General features: G+C 45.6%; 1 protein-coding gene across 1 annotated transcript in view; it reads right to left on the bottom strand.

Annotated features, from left to right (window-relative positions):
- Window positions 1-607: 607 nt before the first annotated feature.
- The window catches only part of BFSP2 (beaded filament structural protein 2), a 58,856-nt gene continuing 37,621 nt past the window's right edge, over window positions 608-21,842 (bottom strand). Inside the window, exons 3-6 of the mRNA XM_045791945.2 lie at window positions 20,783-20,939; window positions 19,592-19,753; window positions 7,269-7,400; window positions 608-832 (exon numbers count right to left, since the gene is read on the bottom strand). Coding sequence (XP_045647901.2) covers window positions 608-832; window positions 7,269-7,400; window positions 19,592-19,753; window positions 20,783-20,939 — 676 coding nt within the window. The remainder of the gene's footprint in view (window positions 833-7,268; window positions 7,401-19,591; window positions 19,754-20,782; window positions 20,940-21,842) is intronic.

Here is a 21,842-nt window from a genome sequence, read left to right as displayed (position 1 = left end):
AAAAATGAAATCTTGCCATTTGCAATGACATGGATGGAACCAGAGGGTATTATGCTAAGCAAAAAAAGTCAGCCAGAGAAAGACAATTATCATATGATCTCACTGATATGTGGAATTTAAGAAACAAAACAGAGGATCATAGGGGAAGAGAGGAAAAAACAAAACAAGATGAAACCAGAAAGGTGACAAACCGTAAGAGACTCTTAATCATAGGAAACAAACTGAGGGTTGCTGGAGGGGAGGGGCTTTGGGGGATGGGTAACCGGGTGATGGACATTAAGGAGGGCACGTGATGTAATGAGCACCGAGTGTTATGTAAGACTGATGAATCACTGACCTCTGCCTCTGAAACCAATAATACATTATATGTTAATTAATTGAATTTAAATTAAAAAAATAAATTTGAAAAAAAAATCCTGCAAGGACACAGGCCGTGGGAGTGTGTGTGTGTGTGTGTGTGTGTGCACGCGCGCGCGTGGCGCGTGCTGGGGAGTTTAAGGGTGATTTCTCCTTCTTACCTTAATTGCGTCTATAGTGTTTAAAAAACTTTTCATTTCAAACCCATGAGTACATACACCTGTCACAGGAATGAAGGCCGAGGGGAGGCTCACCCGCTCTCCTCCCTGTCCAGCAGGGCGTGGTAGGACGCCACGTCCCTCTGCAGCTGGGCCTTGTGCGCCAGCAGGTGCTCGCGAGCCTGCTGCTGCTGCTCGGCCTCGGAGCGCATCTCCCTAAGCTCCGCCTCCAGCCTGCTCACCACGGCGCCCAGGTTCTGGAGCTCGATGTCGTGCCAGTGTTTGGCGTCGTGCAACGTGTTCTCCAGGCCTCGTTTCTGCCAAAGAAAGAACGCAACGCAGTCCACACCCGAGGGCGCAGGCAGGGCCCTTGAAGAGGGAGGTGGGCAGAGCTGTGGAAGGGGCTGCACTGGGCCTGGGCTGTCCATTACTCCAAGGACAATGGCCTCACTGGCTTGCGGAGGAAAATGATGAATCCCCCTCCGGGAGGCCAGACTCTTGTTTAGTCTAGTTCACTGATCCTTCTGATGAGGGGGTGCAGGGAGGAAGACAGGAGGGAAAGGAGAGGGAGAAAGATGAAGTATAATGATGAGAGAGAATGATAATGAGAGAAAAAACGAGAGTGAGAAATTGACATACACACACAGGGGAGGCAGTTTGCAGGTGTTTTTTCAAAGAAATCTTGCTCTCTGAACTGCCTCTGGGCCTTTTTGCTCATGATTTCTCACTCCCTGGGGGGCCCTTTCCTTCTCCACTGCGGAAACCCCATCCATCATTCAGCTAAAATGCCTTCTTGTCCAGCACCCTTGCCCAGATTGCCAGAGTTTGAATGAATGTCTCTGGCCTTTAAACACTCAGTCGTTTCTTCTTTAGTATGTTAGTAGCACACCTTGGCTAATGCCTTTTCCCCTTGCTGCCCTTTCACTGTGGGCTCCCCACTGCCGCATCCTGAGCCTGTTTCTCCCTGAGCTGTGCTTCCTGTGCCTGTGTTGGTTGGTCTCTGCCACACTCAGGATTTTAGTTGTCTCTCTCCTGATGACTCTTGCATTGATGTTTCCAGGACAGACCTCTCCCCAGAGCATAAACCTGCTACTGAATTTCTTCCTGGAAATATATACAATCCATGGGCACCTCAAATCAATGTGTCCACAGTGGAGCCACTGGCTTCTCATCTTCCTTCCTTCCCCAAATCAATCATCACTGAGTCCTGCCTCTTATATATTCTGGAAAGTCTTCACATTTGTGCCCTCTCTCCCCCGGCCACCAGTGTCCAGGATGAATGCTTATCACTGCTCCCCTGGGGTAACCTCAGTAGCTTGTAGCTCATCTGTTGGTCTCTAGTTCTTCCTGCCCCAGCATTCTCCACACAACAGCAACTGCTCTGTCGAAAGTCCAAATATGGATTTGTATCTCTCCTTCCTTCTCACCTGGATCATTTCTACTCTTCCCCAAGTCCAAGCTTAGGGGTCACCTCCTCCAGGAAGACTTCCTTGATAGTCTCTTGCCCTTTCCCTCACCAGGTGGGGTTAGGGCCCCCTCCTTAGGGTTTCCATGGCTGCCCAAGTACATGCATGCCCTTAAACTTGTAATAACAGTGGGCTGAGCTTCTTAGGGGCATGTTTCCTCTACCAGATGGTGAGCTCTTGAGAGCAGAAATGAAGTTTCTGTAACCCCTGTGATAAGACGGGCTGGCACAGAGTAGGTGCTCATCTGGGTGTGATGCCCAGGATGACAGCACTTGTATTATGGTTACACTTATTGCCCTACGTGTCTCCCTGTTAGACTGGAAACCTCATCTTTCCATATAGCAAGATTTACAGACTGTAGGGCTGACTAAAAAACAGGTTTAAAATATTGTGTGCATCTGTGTTTAACATTTTTTAATAGTTGTAATCATGGTGCACCTATAATTCAGCATCTGGTTTTTTATATAACACATGAGAACAGATAAATATCTTTTCAAATTGAAGTAAAATCTCATTAAAAGAACTTTCTGTACCCTGTCTCATAGGAGGAGATTTTTCATACCTTTTTGATTACTGTGGTTGAAATGGAAGATTCTTGGTCATGATGCCATCTTGAATCATGGCTCCTGTTAAGCAGGGGCCACCATATCATCTTAATTTAAACCATCTTAATTCCACAGGACATAAGAATATAGAGTCAGATTCCCATCCTAGGAACATTTACAGGTGGCAAAAAATGTAACTAGTAGAAAATAAATCTAGATCAGTATCTGGTCTAGGGTTATTATTTTGGTGAGATCTGAAAACCCCTCTATGGCAATGAAGATGCAGAAATGGCCACCTGCACTTTGAGAATCACTTGTTCCAAACCTTCTCGGTTTTCCCCCTTTGTTTATCAGGAAATTCCTTGGTTCGTAGTGTTTGGTGTTGATGTTGGACCTGTAACACCTGTTGTTTGGAAATAACAAATGGAATCCTGTTTGGATCATCTGTCTACAGTTTTTGCTCCATGTTCACAGGTGACTTCTGTATGTGGCCTGAGGTTTCCTTTGACGACTTAGGACCATCGCCCAATGTAGGTTCTTGGAAACACCTCTCAGAGGTCCTCTGTCTCTTCTGCCCCATCCTCAGTGTCCCGGTCCAGCTTTCCCACCTAAGTCCCTGACATCCATCAGGCCACTGCTGCCCATCTCCCAACTCCAGTCCCCACAGCAACACAACACCAACAAGCAAACCCAGGTCATAGAAGCACACACTCTTTCCCCAGTTTCTGGAGATTTGAAGGGACTTCCTTGAATTGCTAAACCTTCCAGAAAGTAAGAATAGTGACCTTATGTGATTTCTGGTCTTGAATTCCATTCCTGATTTGAGTTGACAGAACACAGAGCTCAGTAGGCTGTAAGCACCATTACCAGTGCCTGGCTGCCAGTACAAACAGTGCCTTGCTGGCAAAGGGGGCTGCACGTGCCGCCAGCCCGCCTATCCGAGGCCTGTGTGAGCTGCAGGGGCCTTGTGTGTGTGCACAAACAATGATAACCAATGATGACAGGGCTAGCTGGATGGCCTGAGCTGTATCTGAAAGCTGCAGGAAGGTGTGCTACTTACTCTGGCTGTCTGGGCTCCTGACCTTGGCTGTAAGGCCCAGTGACCAGAGCTCTGATCTACTAGCTGGCAGGGGACAGAGGTGGCCTGTCCTGGGTCCCAAGCTCAGCCAGCATGTCACTACTCCTAGGTCTTCTGGTTGGGGGTGAGAGTTTTCTTCCGATTTGTTACGGTAGTTGGGACCGCGGGGTTTAAATGAGGTGATCAGATGAGGCCAACTTGGGATTACTATACCAGCAGTGATAATAAGAATTTTACAATGATAACCAATAATAGATACCACTTATTGATTGCTCGCTCTGTGCCAGGCACCGTGCTAAGGACTTGACCTGCATGGTTTCCTTAATCATGCCCATGACTTTATGAGGTAAATTGTGTTCGGTCCCCGGCAGATCACATTTCTAAAGGCAGCTGCGATCCCTATCTCCGTCCCACATGTTCTTTCTCTAGGTGGCCTTGCCAGTGCCTGATCAAGAAGTGGCGTTTCTTTTTCCTCTTGTGGGATGTGGGATGGCTGCTGACTGCTTAGACCAACAGAGTTCTGTATAAGTGAGATTCAGGGACTTTCAGTGATATTCAAGCCCCGGTGTTAAGAGGCCTGGTGACTCCTGACGCTCAGAGGGAAGCCAGATGCCACGTCAGAAGTCCGACGACATGACTGCCATGATTTGAGGAAGTCAAAGCTAGCCACCTGGACTAGGCCCCACAGAGGGAGAAAGAGATGCACAGCTGAGGTGCCACACATAGGAGCGGAAGTCGCCATTCTTGGATGTCCGCCCCCAGCAGACGCCGCAGCTGTCTCTGCCAGACTCCGCCTAACTGTGAGTGAATGAACACAGTTTCTACTGTTGGCTTAAGCCACTAACACGGCAGATACATATGATAACCCAAATAGAACCTCACTTTGCAAGTGAGAAAACAGAGTCTTAGAGACACCACTCTGCTAATGAGTAGAGGAATCAAGATTCCAGATTCCAGAGTGAGAGCCAATCCCCAATTCCAGAGGCCCGCTGTGGTCTAGGGGAGTCATAGAGCCAGAAGGGCTCAGCCTCTCCACTTGTTACTCCTGTTCATGGGCAAACCCCTGAACCACAGTTTGCTCTTCTGCAGAATGGGTTGTCAGTCCCAGCCCAGGTCACTTCTCAGTGTTTCTATGAGGGTCCGAGGAGAGAATGCATGTGAGCACGCTCTCATGACTATTAGTATCACTTTGAAGAAATTACGTTTTGAACACTCATCCAGTGATTTGGGGACATCAGATAAATTAGACATGGTCTCTGCCCTCAAGGAATTAATGTGATGTCAGTGGATAAGATGATATAATCCCATGAACCACAGGGCTCTGAATGCAAGTGGGTGGCAGGTGGAGAGATCACCCCACCTGTGGGAGTCAGGATCTAGGCTTTTTGCTGGATGCAGCACTTGAGTATCTTCCACCTCACCTGTGCCAAGGGTGTGAGGACAGGTAGAGGTGGGCAGAGTTGGGGGGAGGGGTCTCCTTCCAGCCATGGGAAGAACATGTCCAAGGGCTCAAGTGTAGGAGAGCAAAGGGTGTGTTCTGGGCATTTCCCTTTCTGTAGAATCTGGGCTGGTCTGTGATTGAAGCCCAAGCGCGGGGTAGTGCTGGAAGGTCTGGCATAGAAAGACTTTCTGTTTTACCCCCAGGCAATGCCGGGGGAGGGGAACACTGAAAATGCAGAAGAGAGGGGACAGTAGCTAGAGGAATGTCCCAGATGGGGCAATAGTGGACAGGGGAAGTTTACTGAAGGGAGGATAGGGTGGATAAAACTTCAGAGACATTTTGAGGTTGGAAACAGAGGACAGAGACCTCATGTTGGAGGACCTTAATCTTACCTGCAGAATGGTGCAGGTGACAGCATCTGCTGAGGGACAGAGGTGAGGGCAGGCTGGCACTTGCTGAGCATGGAGGCTGCTAGGAGCAACTGCTCTGGGGAGCACAGCACCCTCTGCTGTGTTCAGTCATTTGGTTAAACCCAATCCGGTTATGAGCTTTGAGAGGACGGAAAACATCCACTTCATGTTTGTGTCCCTGGGACCTACCTCACAGAGTGCTTAGCATGCAGTAGGCAGCCAGTATATGTGTGGAATGTATGCTGAGTGATGGGCCACCTCCACTCAGGTGCAGTTCATCCAGACTTTTCTGTTGATGTGGGGTTGAGTGTATGTCCCCAACGTTTTGCCTGGCACTTTTTATCTCTGGAAGAGGGGCAATTTTGGCAGCCACAAGGACATCTGGGGAATAAACGACAGCCCCTTAACCGTGTTTAAAGCGACGTGGGCAAAAGGCAGCACCCCTAGTATTAGGATCAAGGGTTATGGCAGGGAAATAAAACTGATTAGCATAAAATTCACATAACTCTGAGTAAATAGTGCAATTGTCTTTCAGACAATTTTTTTAAATCTAAAGTAGCATTGCTTTAGGCTGTAGTTTCCTGATTTGTCTCACCTCAGATCCTTTTCTCACATCCCCTTGCACTGACCCTGATCCCATCACAATGTGTGGGAGAGCAGTGGCAGCGAGATGTGTGTCATGTTGTGCTATGCTGTGGCAAGACTGAGCATCTCCCTGAGCTGACTGGGCATCATGTGACCTTGTTGGCCAGAGAACAATGTACCCAAGGGAACTGAAGACACGTGAAGGAGGGGAACTGGGGGTGATGGAATGATCTTGGCCACGGGCAGCGAAAACGTTGTTTCTGAGGGGACCAACTAGAATAAATCCTTGAGCTAACTTGATGGTAGGCTAAGACTGCATTGGGAGGTGCTGGTTGGGTGATGGAACGGATTTCGGTGGGAGGGTGTATGGGGAGTGGTAGAAGAAGGGGGTACTAGCGATAGTATTGGAACTTTCCCAAGTCTTGAAGCTGATGGGAGACAGGGGCTCCTTGGGCCTCGGTGGAGTCCAGACCACCTCAGTTGCACAAGGATTACATGAACAATCCCCTCATGCACTCCAGATGAGATGTGAGGGTGAATTGCTGTATTATTATTAATTATTTTAATTAATAATAATAATAATAATAATAATAATAATAAATGATGCAAGAGACTTTCCCACAAACCTCAGTGAGTCTGAGGAGCTTCCTAGTCTTAGGTTGGGTTCCCCAGAAGCAGAGGGTGGGGCAGGGATCCTGGTACATGTAAATAAGTAAGGGGTTGCTCTCAAGAAAAGGGGAGCAAGGAAAGCAGGATAGGACAGAGGAAGGTGCTAAGCCAGCGGGAAGTCTCAATTGGAGTCTGGTACAGCCTGATCCCACAGAGCCTGGGAGTGCGAATTACCCGGTAAAACCCATTCCACCAGGAAGCAAGTGGGCTGGGTTTTTAAACCCCACGTCAGCTAGTCATTGGCTGAGGGCTAGAGGAGGCGGGCCTAACCACCTAGGCCTGGTGTCTACTGCCTGGCTGAGGCCAATTCTCTGGAGAAGTGGGGCCCCTGAAAAGGGACGTCTGTGGGTGTAAGCCACCAACACTCACAGGTATTTCTGTGGGGCACTAATAGCGTTCACTATACTTGTTGTGATTCAGTATCAGATGACCCTTTCGGGCCTCAAGACTCACATGCTGTGAGATGCAGATCTCTTGTGAACTCTGACCCAGATGACTAGAGCTCAACAGTTGAGAGTTAAAATTGAAGAAATGCCAGGACTCTTCCCAGCGCACTCACCAGGGCCCGCAAGGATTCCGTCTCCGCCTGGAGGCTCTGGACCTGGCACGAAGTGTTGTGCAGCTCCAGCCTGAGGGCAGCGGCCAGCTTCTCTTCCTGGGTCTGTGCCATGCGGGCCACCTCTGCCTGTTGCTGTGGAGGGTCAGGTCTCCGCGTGAGCAGGGGTGTGTGCACAGCCCGAACCCCACCTTTCCTCTCACCCTTCCCAGGCACCACTCCATTGCCTTTGACTCAGAGCAAACAGCTGGCAGATTGAAAAAGTCCTCTTTTTCCACAGGCACCCCCACCGATTTGTATACAAGCATTTATTTAGTTTGAACATATAGTGCATACAAGCAGAATAAAATTCAAAAGCTTTTTCTGAAGGGTTTATAGGAGAAAGTCTCCTTTTGTCCCTATGCTCTAATTACAGTTCTTCCGTTTCCAGTTTCTTTAACCTCTTTCCAGAAATATTTCGTATATTTATAAGTAAGTATATGTGATCATCCTCTCCTTGCTTTGGTACTTCATACATCTTAGAAAATATTCTCACCAGTATACATAGATCCATTACATTCTTTTAATGGCTCCACAGTATTGCCTTGTTTGGAAGTACTGTAATTATTTAGAAGCCCTGCACTGATTAGCACTTAGATTGTTTCCAGTCCTTGCCTGTTACAAACAGTGGTGTAAGAATAACCCTACAACGCTCATTTTCCACACATGGGGGTATCTCCGAGGGGTAAATCCCTGCAGTGGAACTGCTGAGTCAAAGGGTATGCATCTATCATTTTGATGGATGTTGCCAAATTGCCTTTCAGAGAACTGGTAACCCGTTCCAGTACCGTCAGGCAGTGCCGATTGCCCCACACCTTCTTCAAATGAGGAACTATCCACCTTGGTCTGATAGTCCCTGTTTCCTTGTAAAAACCAGTCTGGCCACAACTGTGAACACAAGGGGAAGGTCTGTGTTTCGCAATCTCTCCCTGAGCAAGAAGGACATAGTCTGATTCTTTCCCATACTTTCACGGGAGTAGGTCATTGCTACTCTTTCTGTCTGCTGGAGAAAGGGGGAAAAACTTGAGATCACCTTCATTCATCTTTGGTACAGTCTGACACATGTCTCTAAGCCAGTTTTATGGGAGAAAAAACCCGTTTTCTCCCCTAGTTTACTGGCTGTCTGGATTGACCATTTTTACTACATATGAATACTTATTTATAGGGTTATGCAGAAATAGTCCAATCTAACCGACTAAGAAAACCCGGGTCCAAGGGCTCACATCTCAGGTGTAGTTCTTCCTGTGTGAGGGCTAGAAAGAGCTCAACAAAGATGTCCATTAAAGGTCTGGGATCAGCTAAAGGAGAATGGAAGCTGTGGGCCCATCTCTGACCAGTCGGTTGGTCCATGGCTGTGTGTCCCCAGGCCATCATTCAGCCTCTCTGAGCCCCAGTCCCTGCCCACAGAACACAGATGACAGTGAGTGGAGTGACTATGATGCTTCCAACAGGTTATACATGCAGAAATTTTAAAACCTTAAAAGCATGCAAATAGTGACTGCATATATTTTTTTTATGTGGAAGAAGTAATATTAACCAATAAATGAGTTTGTAAAAGCCACTGTAGGTTGAATACTACTAGTGATAACTAATATGCGTTAAGCGCTTATACTGCGCTAAGCACTGCCTTAACAGCATTAAGTCCATTATTTCAGTAAATCTTCACGACCCTATGAAGCCAGTGTCATTGTTATTCCTATTTTACATGAGGAAACCGAGGCACAGAGAGACTGAGTTATTTACTCAAGATCGTATGGCCTATGAGGGGCAGAGCTGGCCAGAGCTGTGCTCGCAACCAGGTTTGAAAGCCGCTGCTCCCACCAATCCATCAAGACACCTGAAAGTGGACCTGTCTTCCCCAGAGTGAAGGTGGACCCCTCTAAAACATCCTTGAGCTCTGTCAAGTCCTGCTGCAATGGGTTGCCCCGTTTCTCTCCCTGTCTTTGGGGTTGGGACTTGGCCAGGTGGGCTGTGTGGGTGGGTGGACGGTGGGAGGATGGGGTTCTGGCAGACAGACTGAGTTGAGAGGTGCAGGTGCATAGAGCGGGCAGGGGCAGCCGGCAGCTGGAGCCCGCGCCTGATAGCTCATGAGAGCCGAGGGTTAAATTTTCAGGAAGTTTGTAAGCTAGTTGGTAAACACAGCCGTCATTAAAAATTAAATTATATCCACTTACAATTAAGTTATATTAAAATGGTAACAAAAACTCCAAACACATCACTTGCTAATTATTTACATTTTATCATTATCTGTGCTATCAGAGTTATTTATATCAGTGGTACCTGTGTGGTAGGAGTAACATTTAATGGTGATGTCTGAGCATCTCTTCCAAACTCTGCTTATTTACATCAAGTTAGGAGTTTGAAATCTGCTATGGCGAGAGTTAGTTACCTCATGGAAATTGGCAAACACTACAAATCAGGGATTGAATTGTTGTTTTGCTGACTCTCTAGACTTAAGAAAGGGATGCAGAAAACGTTAATAATGCAGATTAAACTTAAAATGGGTCATGTCTATAGCTGTCACATTATGAATAGCAAAAAAATTAGAGGGAATATCTTTCCAATATTTACAAACTATTAATCTGATTTGCAAAGAAGTTACTCATATCACTGATGAAAGAACTCATTAAGGTCAATGGAAATATCAACCAAAATTCCTATCAGAGCTATCCTCATTTATCATTGGTGTGCGTGGCTTTTTGCTTAATCAGATATTAATAATGAAGCATATTTTATAATCTGATTTTGTGACATGATTGTTGATGACAGAATTATTAAAACAGCTGGCAGATTTTGCATGAAATAGCAAGTCACACTGAAGGTATAGGTGTAAATAGAAAAGCAAAGTACATATTTTTTCCTAAAATTAATGTTATCTCTAAAATTATATAAAGAAAACATCAACAGAAATTTCTATGTTACCTTTACGTGGTATTGTGAATCTGACTGCGAACAAACACACATGGTTACATTTTTCCACAGAGAGCAGATATGAAACATTACCAGCACGCCGTGGGGAAGAGGCGAGCATGAGTGGAAGTAGTCCCACTGAAGGCAAGTTTCAAAGCCCAGGTGGGTGAGCCTGGGGTAAATCTGCTGGCCAAGACTCTCACCACAATCCCCCATATAATCTGCCCTCCTCTCAACCCAGACAATGGGTGGTCTCTATTCAGAGGTATGCTCTGGTCTCTGGGGGCATGAATGCTGTATCCCAGTATTTCCCAAACATTCGACAAGCAGCATGGCTTTTCACATGTCTGAATACTAATTCGAACACTTTTTATTTAAATCGATTCACTTTTTCTTTGTAAATGAATGTGTTTAAAATGGAAACTGTAGATGAGGTGTCAGAGGACCCTGCATCAGGATCATCTAGGGAGCTTGTGAAAATGCAGGTTCTGATTCAGGAGATCTGAGTGGGCCCAGGAATCTGCATTTAAAACCCCCATGTAATGCCTGGTTCATGGGAACAAAGTTCCAGATTGCTACGGAAACTGATAAAACTGTAAAACTGGTCATAGACAAAAAATAGCTGAAAAATTAATAAAATTTAAAAAAACCAATGTTATTATATTTGAGCGAATGTTGCCCACCACGTTGCTGAGTCCCAAAGCCTGCTTTCTCTTTGCTGAAAGGTGAGATTGATGAGTATAAGAGAAGTGTTAATGACCTACCAGCACCAAATGGAAACTTTCTTACACAGTTTAATTAAGATTCTTATAAGTTTAATTAAGATTAAAAAATGAATTTGATCACTATGGGATTCAGTGTCATTTTATATCATGCCCCATACCTTCTCAAATCAGCTTACAAATGATACTTGCCCTTCGTCTGGGGACAATCAACTGCTTTGACTCACCTAAAAGTATTACCTGTTCTTTTCCGATGGCTTTTTAGAGTTATGCTTTCTGATTAATAACTACTTCTGTTTCCATTTCAACCCAATGCCTTCAAGATTTCTCCTCACAGAGCAAACAGCAGGTGTGTCATTCTAGACCCTGAGGATAGGAAGGCAGGGCTGTGTTCTGTTGCTCCGTGCAGTTGCTAGGATGTGTAATGAGATGCGAATATGCTGGTCCCCAGGCTTGCACACCAGCCTGAAATCTCGGCTCCGCTGCGTAGGAGCCAGGCTGCCGTGTTTGCACTCCATCTATATTTCTGGGACAGGAGAGCATATTGACACTTTGAAACATAAAAAATTTCAAATAAAAAATTTAAATTAAATGTACACGTTATTGCCTACAAAAGACGGATGGGATAGCAGAAAAGCAGCATGCTTTGGTGTAAGTCAGAAAGAAGTATTTGAGAGTCTCCAAATGGAGGGGGGAAAAGAGCCATCGCCAAACCCACCCCTCTGCCATGCAGGTGTGTTCGTAGCAGAACATGTATCCAAGGTGACGGCTGAGAGTTGAAATGTGGACTCTGCCTTTCTCCAGCAGTTGCTGTGTGGATTTCACCCAGTCCCTCAAGCTCTCTGTTTTTGCAGCTGGCGAACAAAAGCTCTACAAGAGCCTGGCTCTGCTGCCGAGTACAGCTGACCGCCTTGCTCTGCAGCCTCCTAGACCTCATGGGATCACTAACCTCATGATGTTCACTATCATGGAGAAAGGGAAAGCAATGGATTCCTTGGGGAGACAGAGGCTTCCCAGCTTGTATCACAGAGGAATCTTATCCCACAGGGAGGGCACAGAATCACAGTTTGGGAAGATCATGACAAAAGTCTGGCATAACCTTCTGGACACTCACATTCCATGAGACAATGAATCAAGACTCCCCCACACCCCATGTGATCTGTCCAGGCCAAACTAACAGTTCAGAGTGTTCTGAACTGAACATATTCTGGAATCAGAATATGTGGTCTGAATCTTGGTTCTACCACTTTGGACCTGTGTATTCTTGGGAAAGTGACTAACCTCTCTGTGCCTCAGTTCCGTCCTCTGTGAAATGGATAAGATCACAATACCTAATTCATAGTGGGAAGATGGAAGAGGAACAAGCCTGTCAGGTGCTTAGAACGCAGTCAGGGCCCTTGGCACAGTCTTACTAAGCGTTCTGCGGGCACTGCTCTCACCGCATGTTGTATTCTGCTTGTAGAAGAACGGTCTTTCTATCCGTCGCCTGCCACCTGCACCCAGCCAACCTCGCGCTAGATTGTAGGTACCTTGTGTGCAGGGACAACTTCTTACTGACCCCTCTGCCTGCCCTGCGGACATAACATGGTGTTTTATACCAACACACTTACTAAAGGTCTACAATATGTCCTAGTCCCATGCAAGAGACTACAGCAAAGGACGGTCCACTGGCAGTGGAACAAAATCAATCTCCTTTGCATTAGGAGGATTAGCTATCTGTACTATAATGACCATGGAGTATCATATAAATGTTATTTAGCTAAGGATAGCTTTGGACAAGCAGCATCCCCAGCCCTGACCCACTCCAGGCAGACACAGGATTTATTTGGGAGAGGGCTGGATGCCATCCGGTCTTCACCTGAGACATGAGCTCTCCTTAGTGGGAACTAAAAAGAAGTACATGTCTCACTCGGTGAAACGTCAGTGTTGGCAGAAGGGCTGGCCTGGCTAAGCCAAGTGTCTCCTTGAATTGGCACAAGAACTGCCTGGCTATTGAAGCTGCTCACGAAAGGCTATGGGACCAATTCCCAGCCGCAGCGGAAGCTGCCCAAGGACACACTGAGGGACACCCTGGCTTTGCGACTTGCTGTCCCTCGGTCATAAGGAAGTGTGTACCTGCTGATGAAGGCGGTGGAAGAGGCTCAGCAGTGAATGTGATTCCGAAGAGAAAAATATGTTCTTCTTAAAGTAATTATTGATGTTTAAATGGTAGTATTTTTCTTCTGGTTCATGGAGATCATCCCATTCTGAAGAAGGGACTCCTCAGCTCTGTCCCTTCTCAGAGACTGATAAATGTTGAACGCAAACCATACTACTTTCATTTCTCAGGGATTTGGGTTGTTTTATCTTTGCAAGTCTCTTATATTAGAAGTAAGGTCCCTACCCTTTTCATGGGAAAGAGCTACCATTGAGAAGTACCTAAGATAGCATTGAGATTGCAGAATCTGGTGGCCAGGGACAGACCTGGAACTTTGTGCCCACAGCCCCATGCACAAGTCCTGGCACCTGCTTTGTGCTTGACAAATGGAGTCTGAATGAGCGAGTGAGTGACTATTACTTGGTAGCATGTGGAGGTTACAGTATTGGGTGATCCTCTATATAGATAGTTATTCAAATGTTGGTTGTCGACAAGTTGTGGGGTTGGAAACACAACGTGGAGGCTGAGGGCCTGGGAGTGCCCTCTACAATATACATGTTGTACTGGGTAAGGGTAAAGGACAGGTGAAAGACAGGTAGTGCCTACCTCAGGGAGATAGCCTCTTTAGTTTCCCTTTTAACAACTATTCTGATTCCCCTCACTCTGTCCCCCAGCTCTGACCATCTTGGCCACACTCCTGTAATGTATAGTGACAGGAACCAAATCCTGGCCTCCTAGCTCCTATAGTAACCCTGCCTTATTGGCTAACAATACCTTTTGAAAGCCACCTGGAACTACCATAACTTAAGTGAGAAGACAACTGACAAGCTGGGCACATATTTACAACTTATTGCGGGGAGAGGATTAATTTCTATAGTGTACAAAGAGTCACTACAAACTAGTAATAAAAAGCCCAAGACATAATAAAAATGAGCAAGAGATATGACCTGATAGTATGCACAAGACCAATATGGCTGAATACCAAGATGTTCTACCTTCCTTATAATATGAGAAATGCAAAATAAAATCACTGAAAAACCATGTTTTACCTCTAATATTGATGAGGATCACAAGGTATGAGAACTCACAGTACTAGTGAGGATGTGGGGAACTGGGCACTCTCAATCACTGATGAGAACGTAAATTGTTACAACCTTTTCCAAGGGTAATTTGAGAATATTTATCAAAATTACCAGTGTGCATAATTTTTGACCCAGCAATTCCACATCTGTGAATTTATCCAGCAAATATATTCCTATTTTGGGAAATGAGGGACACACACAAATAGTTAGTGACTAGTCTAATGTATAAAAGCAAGAGATTAGAAGCCACCTAAATATTGATCATCCGGGCATTAAATAAATTCTAAGATATCCATTGCTAGAACAGGCATTTTTTTTTGTTGAGGGCCAGATAGTAAATATTTTAGGCTTAGCAGACATATGGCCTCCATTGCAACAATTCCACTCTGCTGGTATATGCAAATACAGCCATAGACAATATGTAAGTGAATGAGCAAAGCTGTGTTCCAATAAAACTTATTTGCAAAAACAGGCAGTGGGTGAGATTTGGCTTGTGGGCCATAGTTTGCTGCCCAACATGGTATAGTATCATGCATCTAAAAAGCAGTATGTTCCGAATACTACTATTTGTGTAAAGAAAGAGAGAGAGAATATATACATATTTCCTTGGATGTGCATAAAGTATCTCTGAAAGGACTCATAGTAAAAGGATAACATTGATTGATCTGCAGAAAAGAACTGGGTGGCTGGGACATGGGTTGGATGTCACTTTCACTGTATATCGTTTTGTGAATTTTGAATTTTGAAACAAGTGAAGGTATTATATATTAAAAATGCTTACATAAAATCCAAGTACATAAAAAATGAAATAAAAGTGAGCTGGGGCCCTTTTGCAAAGCTCTTCCTGTGACATACTATGAGGTGTAGAAAGACTAGAGGACTCCCTTTCAGTGCTTGCAGCAAGCACACCAGAATAGACCATGGCTTATTTCACTGAAGAGATATCAGGGATTATAGCCAACTCATCAACACACAGGGAGCCCTAGGTTACAGATGCCTTTAGGGGTTCTGCTCTTTCTATTCTCCTTGAAAGGAACTCTCCCAGTAGGCTCTCGTGGTGATACCGCATCGGGCCACCTTGTCATCTAGAGCCAGTGACCCCAGTTGACTAGCCGAAACCCATTCCAATCCAATTTCATATATTCTAGAAAATATTCACGCTTCTTTGTACAAGCAAGCAAAGAGAAGGTGTTGACATGGCACTCTATATAAAATATTTGCCCTTGCAGGGTAAATTATTGTTTGTGAAAGTGAATGATATGGAGACATGTTACCTGAGGCTCCTAGTCTCCTCATGGTTAGATCTACACCTATGTTGTCCAGTATGGTAGCCACTAGCCACACATAGCTATTTAAATAGAGATTAATAAGCATTAAATAAAATTAAAGACTCCGTTTCTCAGTTGGATCAGGCACATTCCCAGTGCTCAACAGTGCATGCGGCCAGTGGCTCCCATAGTGGATAGCTGCACAGACTATACAAAGTCTTATCCTCACAGAAATTGCTATTGGAGGGCACTGCTCTAGTCAGTGGCTAATGTCTCTTCCAGCTCTAAGACTATCAATAACCAGAAACCTCATGATTCATCTCCATCTGTTCACCTGTCTTCTTTCTCAACTATCTCCACAATCTGTCATCGGGGCTGTTTAAGGCATGATGGTTACAGCTCCCATAAGGTTCCTGACCACGTATGCCTTGAACTGATCTGAGGCAAGTGCAAACCACTATCAGAAGAGATAGCATGGGCGCATTTGCTGTGGGGTTCCTGGCCCCTAGGGGCTATTGAAAGGAAGCTGAGTTCTCTCTCGTCAGCACCTCCTACCCTACCACACGAGCTGATGCTGGTAATTGAATAAGACTTTGGTTATTCTACACATCCTCCCACTGCAGTGAACAAGGGACAGAGATGAGGCTTCCAGGAGTGAGCGTGTGGAGCCCTTCCCTGGGAGGAAGATCCCAGGGAGGAGGTTAAGAATACAAAATGGAGCTTGTCTTGCCTGCTATAGAATGGAAATGTCTCAGCATAGGAATGCCAGGAAACACGTGAATGATAGGGGCTCTCCCATATTCCTTTTTAGGGCCTGTGGGTTGCAGACTGGGGGATGTATTCCGTGGGTAGCCAGAAGGTCTGGAGGGTGGGATGGCACGTTGTCTGCAGTTCCCCAAGCATCCCCAATATCTAGAATTGGGTAACCACAACAAGCAGAAAAAAATGGCCTGGAAAACCCTCCAGAAATTCTCTGGACCAAATGGATCCCCCCAAACATGGAGTTACACAACTTGAGAAGCTCCAAAAGCTCAACCACCAAAGTTCCCGACATCCCTGGCTGAGGTTGGAGAGAACCTAGCCCGAACCTCTTCATAAGCTTTTAATGACTTAAAAATAAGAGGAGTTAGCAGGTAACTTGGGAGCAGATGCTGATGGCATCCACCTCTATCCCTCAGGAACCTTTATCCCAGAACATGTTGTTCTCACCACCCTTCCATTCCACTGCCAGATTCTACCCTTCTTTGCCTGGGAAAGCTTTCTCTGAAGTTTCTGAAAGGTCACTCTGCTAGCAGACTGCAGATGTCTAATGGGAATGGTGTTACTACCCCAGCTTCCTTGCCTTTCCCCTCTCTTGTATTCTATACTGTTTCCCAGAAACCCTTTGGGTGCAGAGTCTGGTTTCCCACAGTGGGTGCTGGTTGGATAATGAGTTCTTTGTTGGTTCCCTTCTCTGCTTCTTCTCTACTGATATTTTGGTTTCCCCCTCCCCCAACTTCCAGATAAACCATTTTCTCTTTAATATTTGTCTCAGACAGGGTCAGTTTCTGGGGAAACCTAAACAAAGACATAAATTAATCATGTCAATTAATTTTCAGCCTCCCCAGTCTGAAAGGTAATTAAATACATGTCTGTATGCTCTCTGCAAAAGGTTTGAAAGGAGTGTGTGCTAAGCCATTTCACATTTATGCTTTGCTGCCAAGAAACCGACAAGAGGTGTTCAGGATGGGCAAATGTCAGCCCCCAAGGGCATGACAGCAACTGACAAAACTATTTATTGGAGGACTTCTGGCTGTCAGTTCTGATCTCTGTTGATGATCAGAGGAATTCACTCATTCTGCAAATATTTTCTGAGCTCCGCCTCTCTGCAAGAGGCCCCGGCAGCATTAGCCAAAAGAAAACAAGTACTGTCTGTTTTCTCTGAGATGTAACTTTAGATTACTCTATTAAAAAAACACTAATGAATCTGTTCAGAATTAATGCTTGAATTACTGTTAGGTTGGTGATGATTCTCAAGAGGGTGAAGGGTGAGTAATAATGGCCAGGATTTTTTTCCTTTTCCACTCTATGCAGGATTTCTTTCTGTTATTTACAACGCCCCTTCCCCTTTCCCCAAATAAATAATCACTGCAGTGTGAGGTATGCCTCAGGAGTGTTGGGACAGAAGCAAGTTTGCAAACTCCTGGGCCACAGAGATCTGGCTTTGGCAACAGAACGGAGGAGGAACGACTACCCAATGAAGAGAAAAGGTGCCTGGCCTGAGAGCCAGGAGGGCTGAACGATGGTGCTGCCAGCAGGCTATGTGACCTCAGGACATCAGTTGCCCTCTCTGGATCTGTTTTTTCACCTCTGAAGTGAGGAAAGGGGATGAGATGGTGTCTAAGGTCATGAATTATGAATATTCATGAGTCTCCTAAAAAAGAAGCAATGGATTGAAATCAAATCTATGGTTTGGTTTCACTTTCCTTTTGTGTTGTTCCCCCTTCTCACCTGGCTGGGGGTGGGAGACTGCATGTCGTGCAGCTACTAGACACTATGTGCCATAAAGAGAGTTTGCAGTGACCTGGCCCAAGGAATTAAGGTCAGAAAGAAAAGGGGCTGTTGAAAGGGGATGGGGGTGGGGTAGAGAAATGGGGAGTAAAGATGTTTTTGAGGCTAGAGAACACTGGGGGATCCAGAATTGGTGAAGACCCTGCTGGGAAGGTTCCTGTTGATACTGAGGGGGCAGGGGATTGAGGGGGATGGGAGAACAGAAAAGGTTTTCCTTGGGGTTTTTTGGGGGTAGCTTTTATAAACTCTGGTGGCTCTCAAGCCTGGCTGTATATTAGAATCATCCAGAGAGTTTGAAAAAAATCACAGTCCCTCTCCTTCTTCTGATTTAATTGGCCTTAGATGAGCATTCTTGACAATGCTCTGGAGTAATTCCGCTGGGCAGCTGGGATTGAGACCCACCAAACAGTAACCCAGAGCATAGTAACCCAGAGCCCTCTTGCCTTCTCGCAAAAAATAAGCTACCTTATTTTTCATACTTTCTGTACACTTTCCTTCCTCTTCTGTTCTCATCCTGTGCGTCAGAATCATGGGTGGGAGATGGAGAAGGGAAGAAGAAACCCCGTGCATTCTATGTCCTGGTTAACTCCTTTATTATTTACGAGGTTAAATAAAAGATGTTTCCTTCCATGAATATAACTCATACTGCTTAAGAAAAGCTTGAAAAAATATTATACTCAAAAACAAGAAAGAAAAAACATCTCAACATGTCAAATAGGTCCCTCCCTCAAAGACAACCACTGCTAACACCAAAACATTTTAGTGTTTTGTTTCTAATTTTTTCTTGATGCCTCATTTCTTTGTTTGAATGCTATCTACTGTGTGTACCAGGGGTTGGCCAACTGCAGCCCACAGGCAAATCCAGCCTACCTCTTGTTTCTGTAAATAAAGCTTTATTAGAACACAGCCATGCTCATGTGTTACCTTTTGTCTTTCAAACTACTGGGGCAGAGTTGAATAGCTGTAATAGACTGTTAGGCCCAGGAAGCCTCATATTTACTTTTTGGTGCTTGACAAAGTCTGTTCTTTCCTGGTAGATACCCTTCTGTATTCTCTTATTTCCCCCATTTGACCTTATTACATGAGCATTTCCCATGTTGTTATAAATGCTTCATAAGTATTTCTAATAACTACCTGGTATTTCATTGCATGGAAAGGTTGTGGCTTAGCCTTACTCTTATTATTAAACATTTATGTGCTTTTCCCCCAATTTTTTCATTCTTATAATGAATGCTGCAATGAATACATTTAGATATAAACTTTATCTGTATTTTCAATTACTTCTTTAGGACAGTATCCAGATTATTCAACTGGTAGGTGGGGCGTTTCAAGATTCTCAATACATATCATCAATTCCCTTACTCAGAGATGTCATACTAGTTTATACTCCTCAGTAATATAGGGGAGAACCTACTTCACCATGCACTTGTCCGCATTTTAATGGATTACTATTTTAAACATGTTATGCATTAAGACAGGGACACAAAATGTTATTATTTTAAATTGTCCTTCTATGACGTCTATTGAGATTGAAACTGTTGCGTTTCGTCTTTCCTATGTTGACTGCTTTTCACCTTTGCTTGGCCTCCTTCTGCACAGGGAGAAGGTCCTGCCTCACCTTGGCTTGGAGCAAGGCTCCTGCTTCTGCCCGGTTCTTTTCAACATCTTTCTCCCAGTGGATCCTGATGGTCTCAAGGATGTCGTCCAGCCCAGTGCCAATGGGAACACCCATTTGTTCCAGTTCAGACCCTGCCAACTGTTTGTACAACACTTTCACATCCTGCAAATGACAATATACACTTCAGGTGAGTTCCAGAGGACAAGGAAAGCATACAGAATTTCAGCCCGCAGAATCCCAGGTCTGCGGGCACCCCTTGTGCTTCTCATTCTGCTCCTGCCAACCATGGGGCTTCACAGAGACTGCAAAGTCCCCAACGCTCTCGTCAGCACGCGTGCCACCGTCTTTTGCAAGAAGGAGGCATTTCTAGGCTGGTGTTCACGAGCCTGGGGCCCACATAAATAACAAAATAACACAGAGTGAGCAACAAGAGCAAGATGAAATTTATGAATTCCATAAAGTCAGAGTAGGCTGGGAGAGATTAAGAGGTAACTAAAGGGTGAGTGAGTGGTGGAGAGTGGTGGCAAATGACTGAGCTAAGAGCAGGAGGAAGTGGATTTAGGGTTCCTGGTCAGCCTAAGGTCGGACAAAAGAAGGAACTTCCCAAGGTAATCAGAGTTAGGTGGGTTTTGACTTTTACAGGGGAAAGCACGTTCGATGTCCGCTCACACAGTGACACGTGTGAGGTGGTTTAGAGTCGGTGCCATTCCACAGGGAAATGGACCGAATCATGGTTGGCGGTCCCGTTGAGTCCTGTCACTCAATGAGCTGACCTAATTTCCTTAACGAGTGCGTGCAAACCACGGCCTGGGTCTACCTTCAGAGTAATTTTGTTTGTTCTATGCAGCGCTAAACAACCACAACAACCACAACAACCACAACCTGGAATACAGTGCCTTGAGGCAGGGGATGCTCTCTCCAGCTCGACGCAGGCCCCTTCACTCACCAGTGTGGACCCGCCCTCTCCTCCATTTGTGTCCAGCCTAGGCCCAAAGCCATCTGAATTTGAGACTCCCAGGGTCACCTCACCCACTACAAGGATTTGGAAGTATTTTACTCGCGTTTTGCCTGCAGCGCTGGGCAAGCGAGGTGGAGAGGCCCACAGGAGCTACCCTCACTGATGGGAAACTCCCCGGACAGGTGCGCGCTCTGGCCCGCAGCCAAGGCAGCGTCCGCCTGGCCCCCATTTACCTCTTCATAGCTCCTTGACAGAAAGCCAAGTTCTTCTTTCAGGCTTTCTATTTGACTCTCCAGATCCATTTTTGTCAAATTAGCTTCATCAATGACTTTATACAGAGAGTTAATTTCCTCTTCCGCTGCCTTTCGAAATGGCTGCTCATTTTCATATCTGCAGGTAAAGGAGCTTAATCAGCATAGGTGGGCAACCCAAAAGGGGAAATAATCAGATGACAAATGTTACCGACAGGCCAATTATGTGATAGACAAACGAATGCTAGAAGTCACCATTCCAACAGCTTTGAGGGCACTGTTAACGCAAGTGTTACATCTTGATTTATTAAAATGAAGGTGATGGCAGCCAACTTCTGATAACCTAGCTTCACAAGCTGCCAGGCTCATGGGGCCCTGGAAGCATAGAACTCTAGGGAAAGCTTGTCCAGGAGATGAGATGCAGGTAGGGGGATGTGGCATGTCACCATTATTCTGATTTGTCGTCCTTTCCCCCCGAGGATCGTTTAACAAACATTACAGCATTACTGAGAATCTGCTAAGCACCAGGCTAGTGATCCCAAAATGAAAAACATGGTTTCTGTCTCCAAAGAGCCCATGTGAAAATTTAAAACCGTGGCGGCAAATCCAAATGCTTTCAGGGGCCAAGTGGGAAATATAGATGAGGGACCAGGGCCGGGTCTGGGAAGCAGGGAGAGGTGGGGATTGAAGCCCACAGGACAGGTCATCCTTCACGCAAGCGGACCTGCTGCTCAGCTCCTCCCGTTACTGCTACGTGGGCAGGGGTGTGCCAGTTCTCTTCAAGAGAAATGGAGACCTGGATTTTTATGTGAAGTTTCCAGAGTTTTAAAAGCTTGCAGCCTATATAATAACACACACGCACACACATCGACACAAATCTGAAACTGCCCCCCCCCCCGAGTTCTTTCCATCTCTGGTTTGCACAGAACCTTCTTTCTATAAATCACCCAGCATCTTTGTCAATTTCTCCCAGTGTTACTCCTTTCCTTCTATGGTCTTTCACCCAGCTGTACCCCTCAGCCACATTTCACACCTTACCTTC

This window comes from Ursus americanus, chromosome 20 (assembly GCF_024610735.1).
Source record: "Ursus americanus isolate L20-20 chromosome 20, mUrsAme1.1.p, whole genome shotgun sequence".
In the NCBI taxonomy this organism is placed as follows: Eukaryota; Metazoa; Chordata; class Mammalia; order Carnivora; family Ursidae; genus Ursus; species Ursus americanus.
This window is presented reverse-complemented; position numbering and strand designations above follow the sequence as displayed.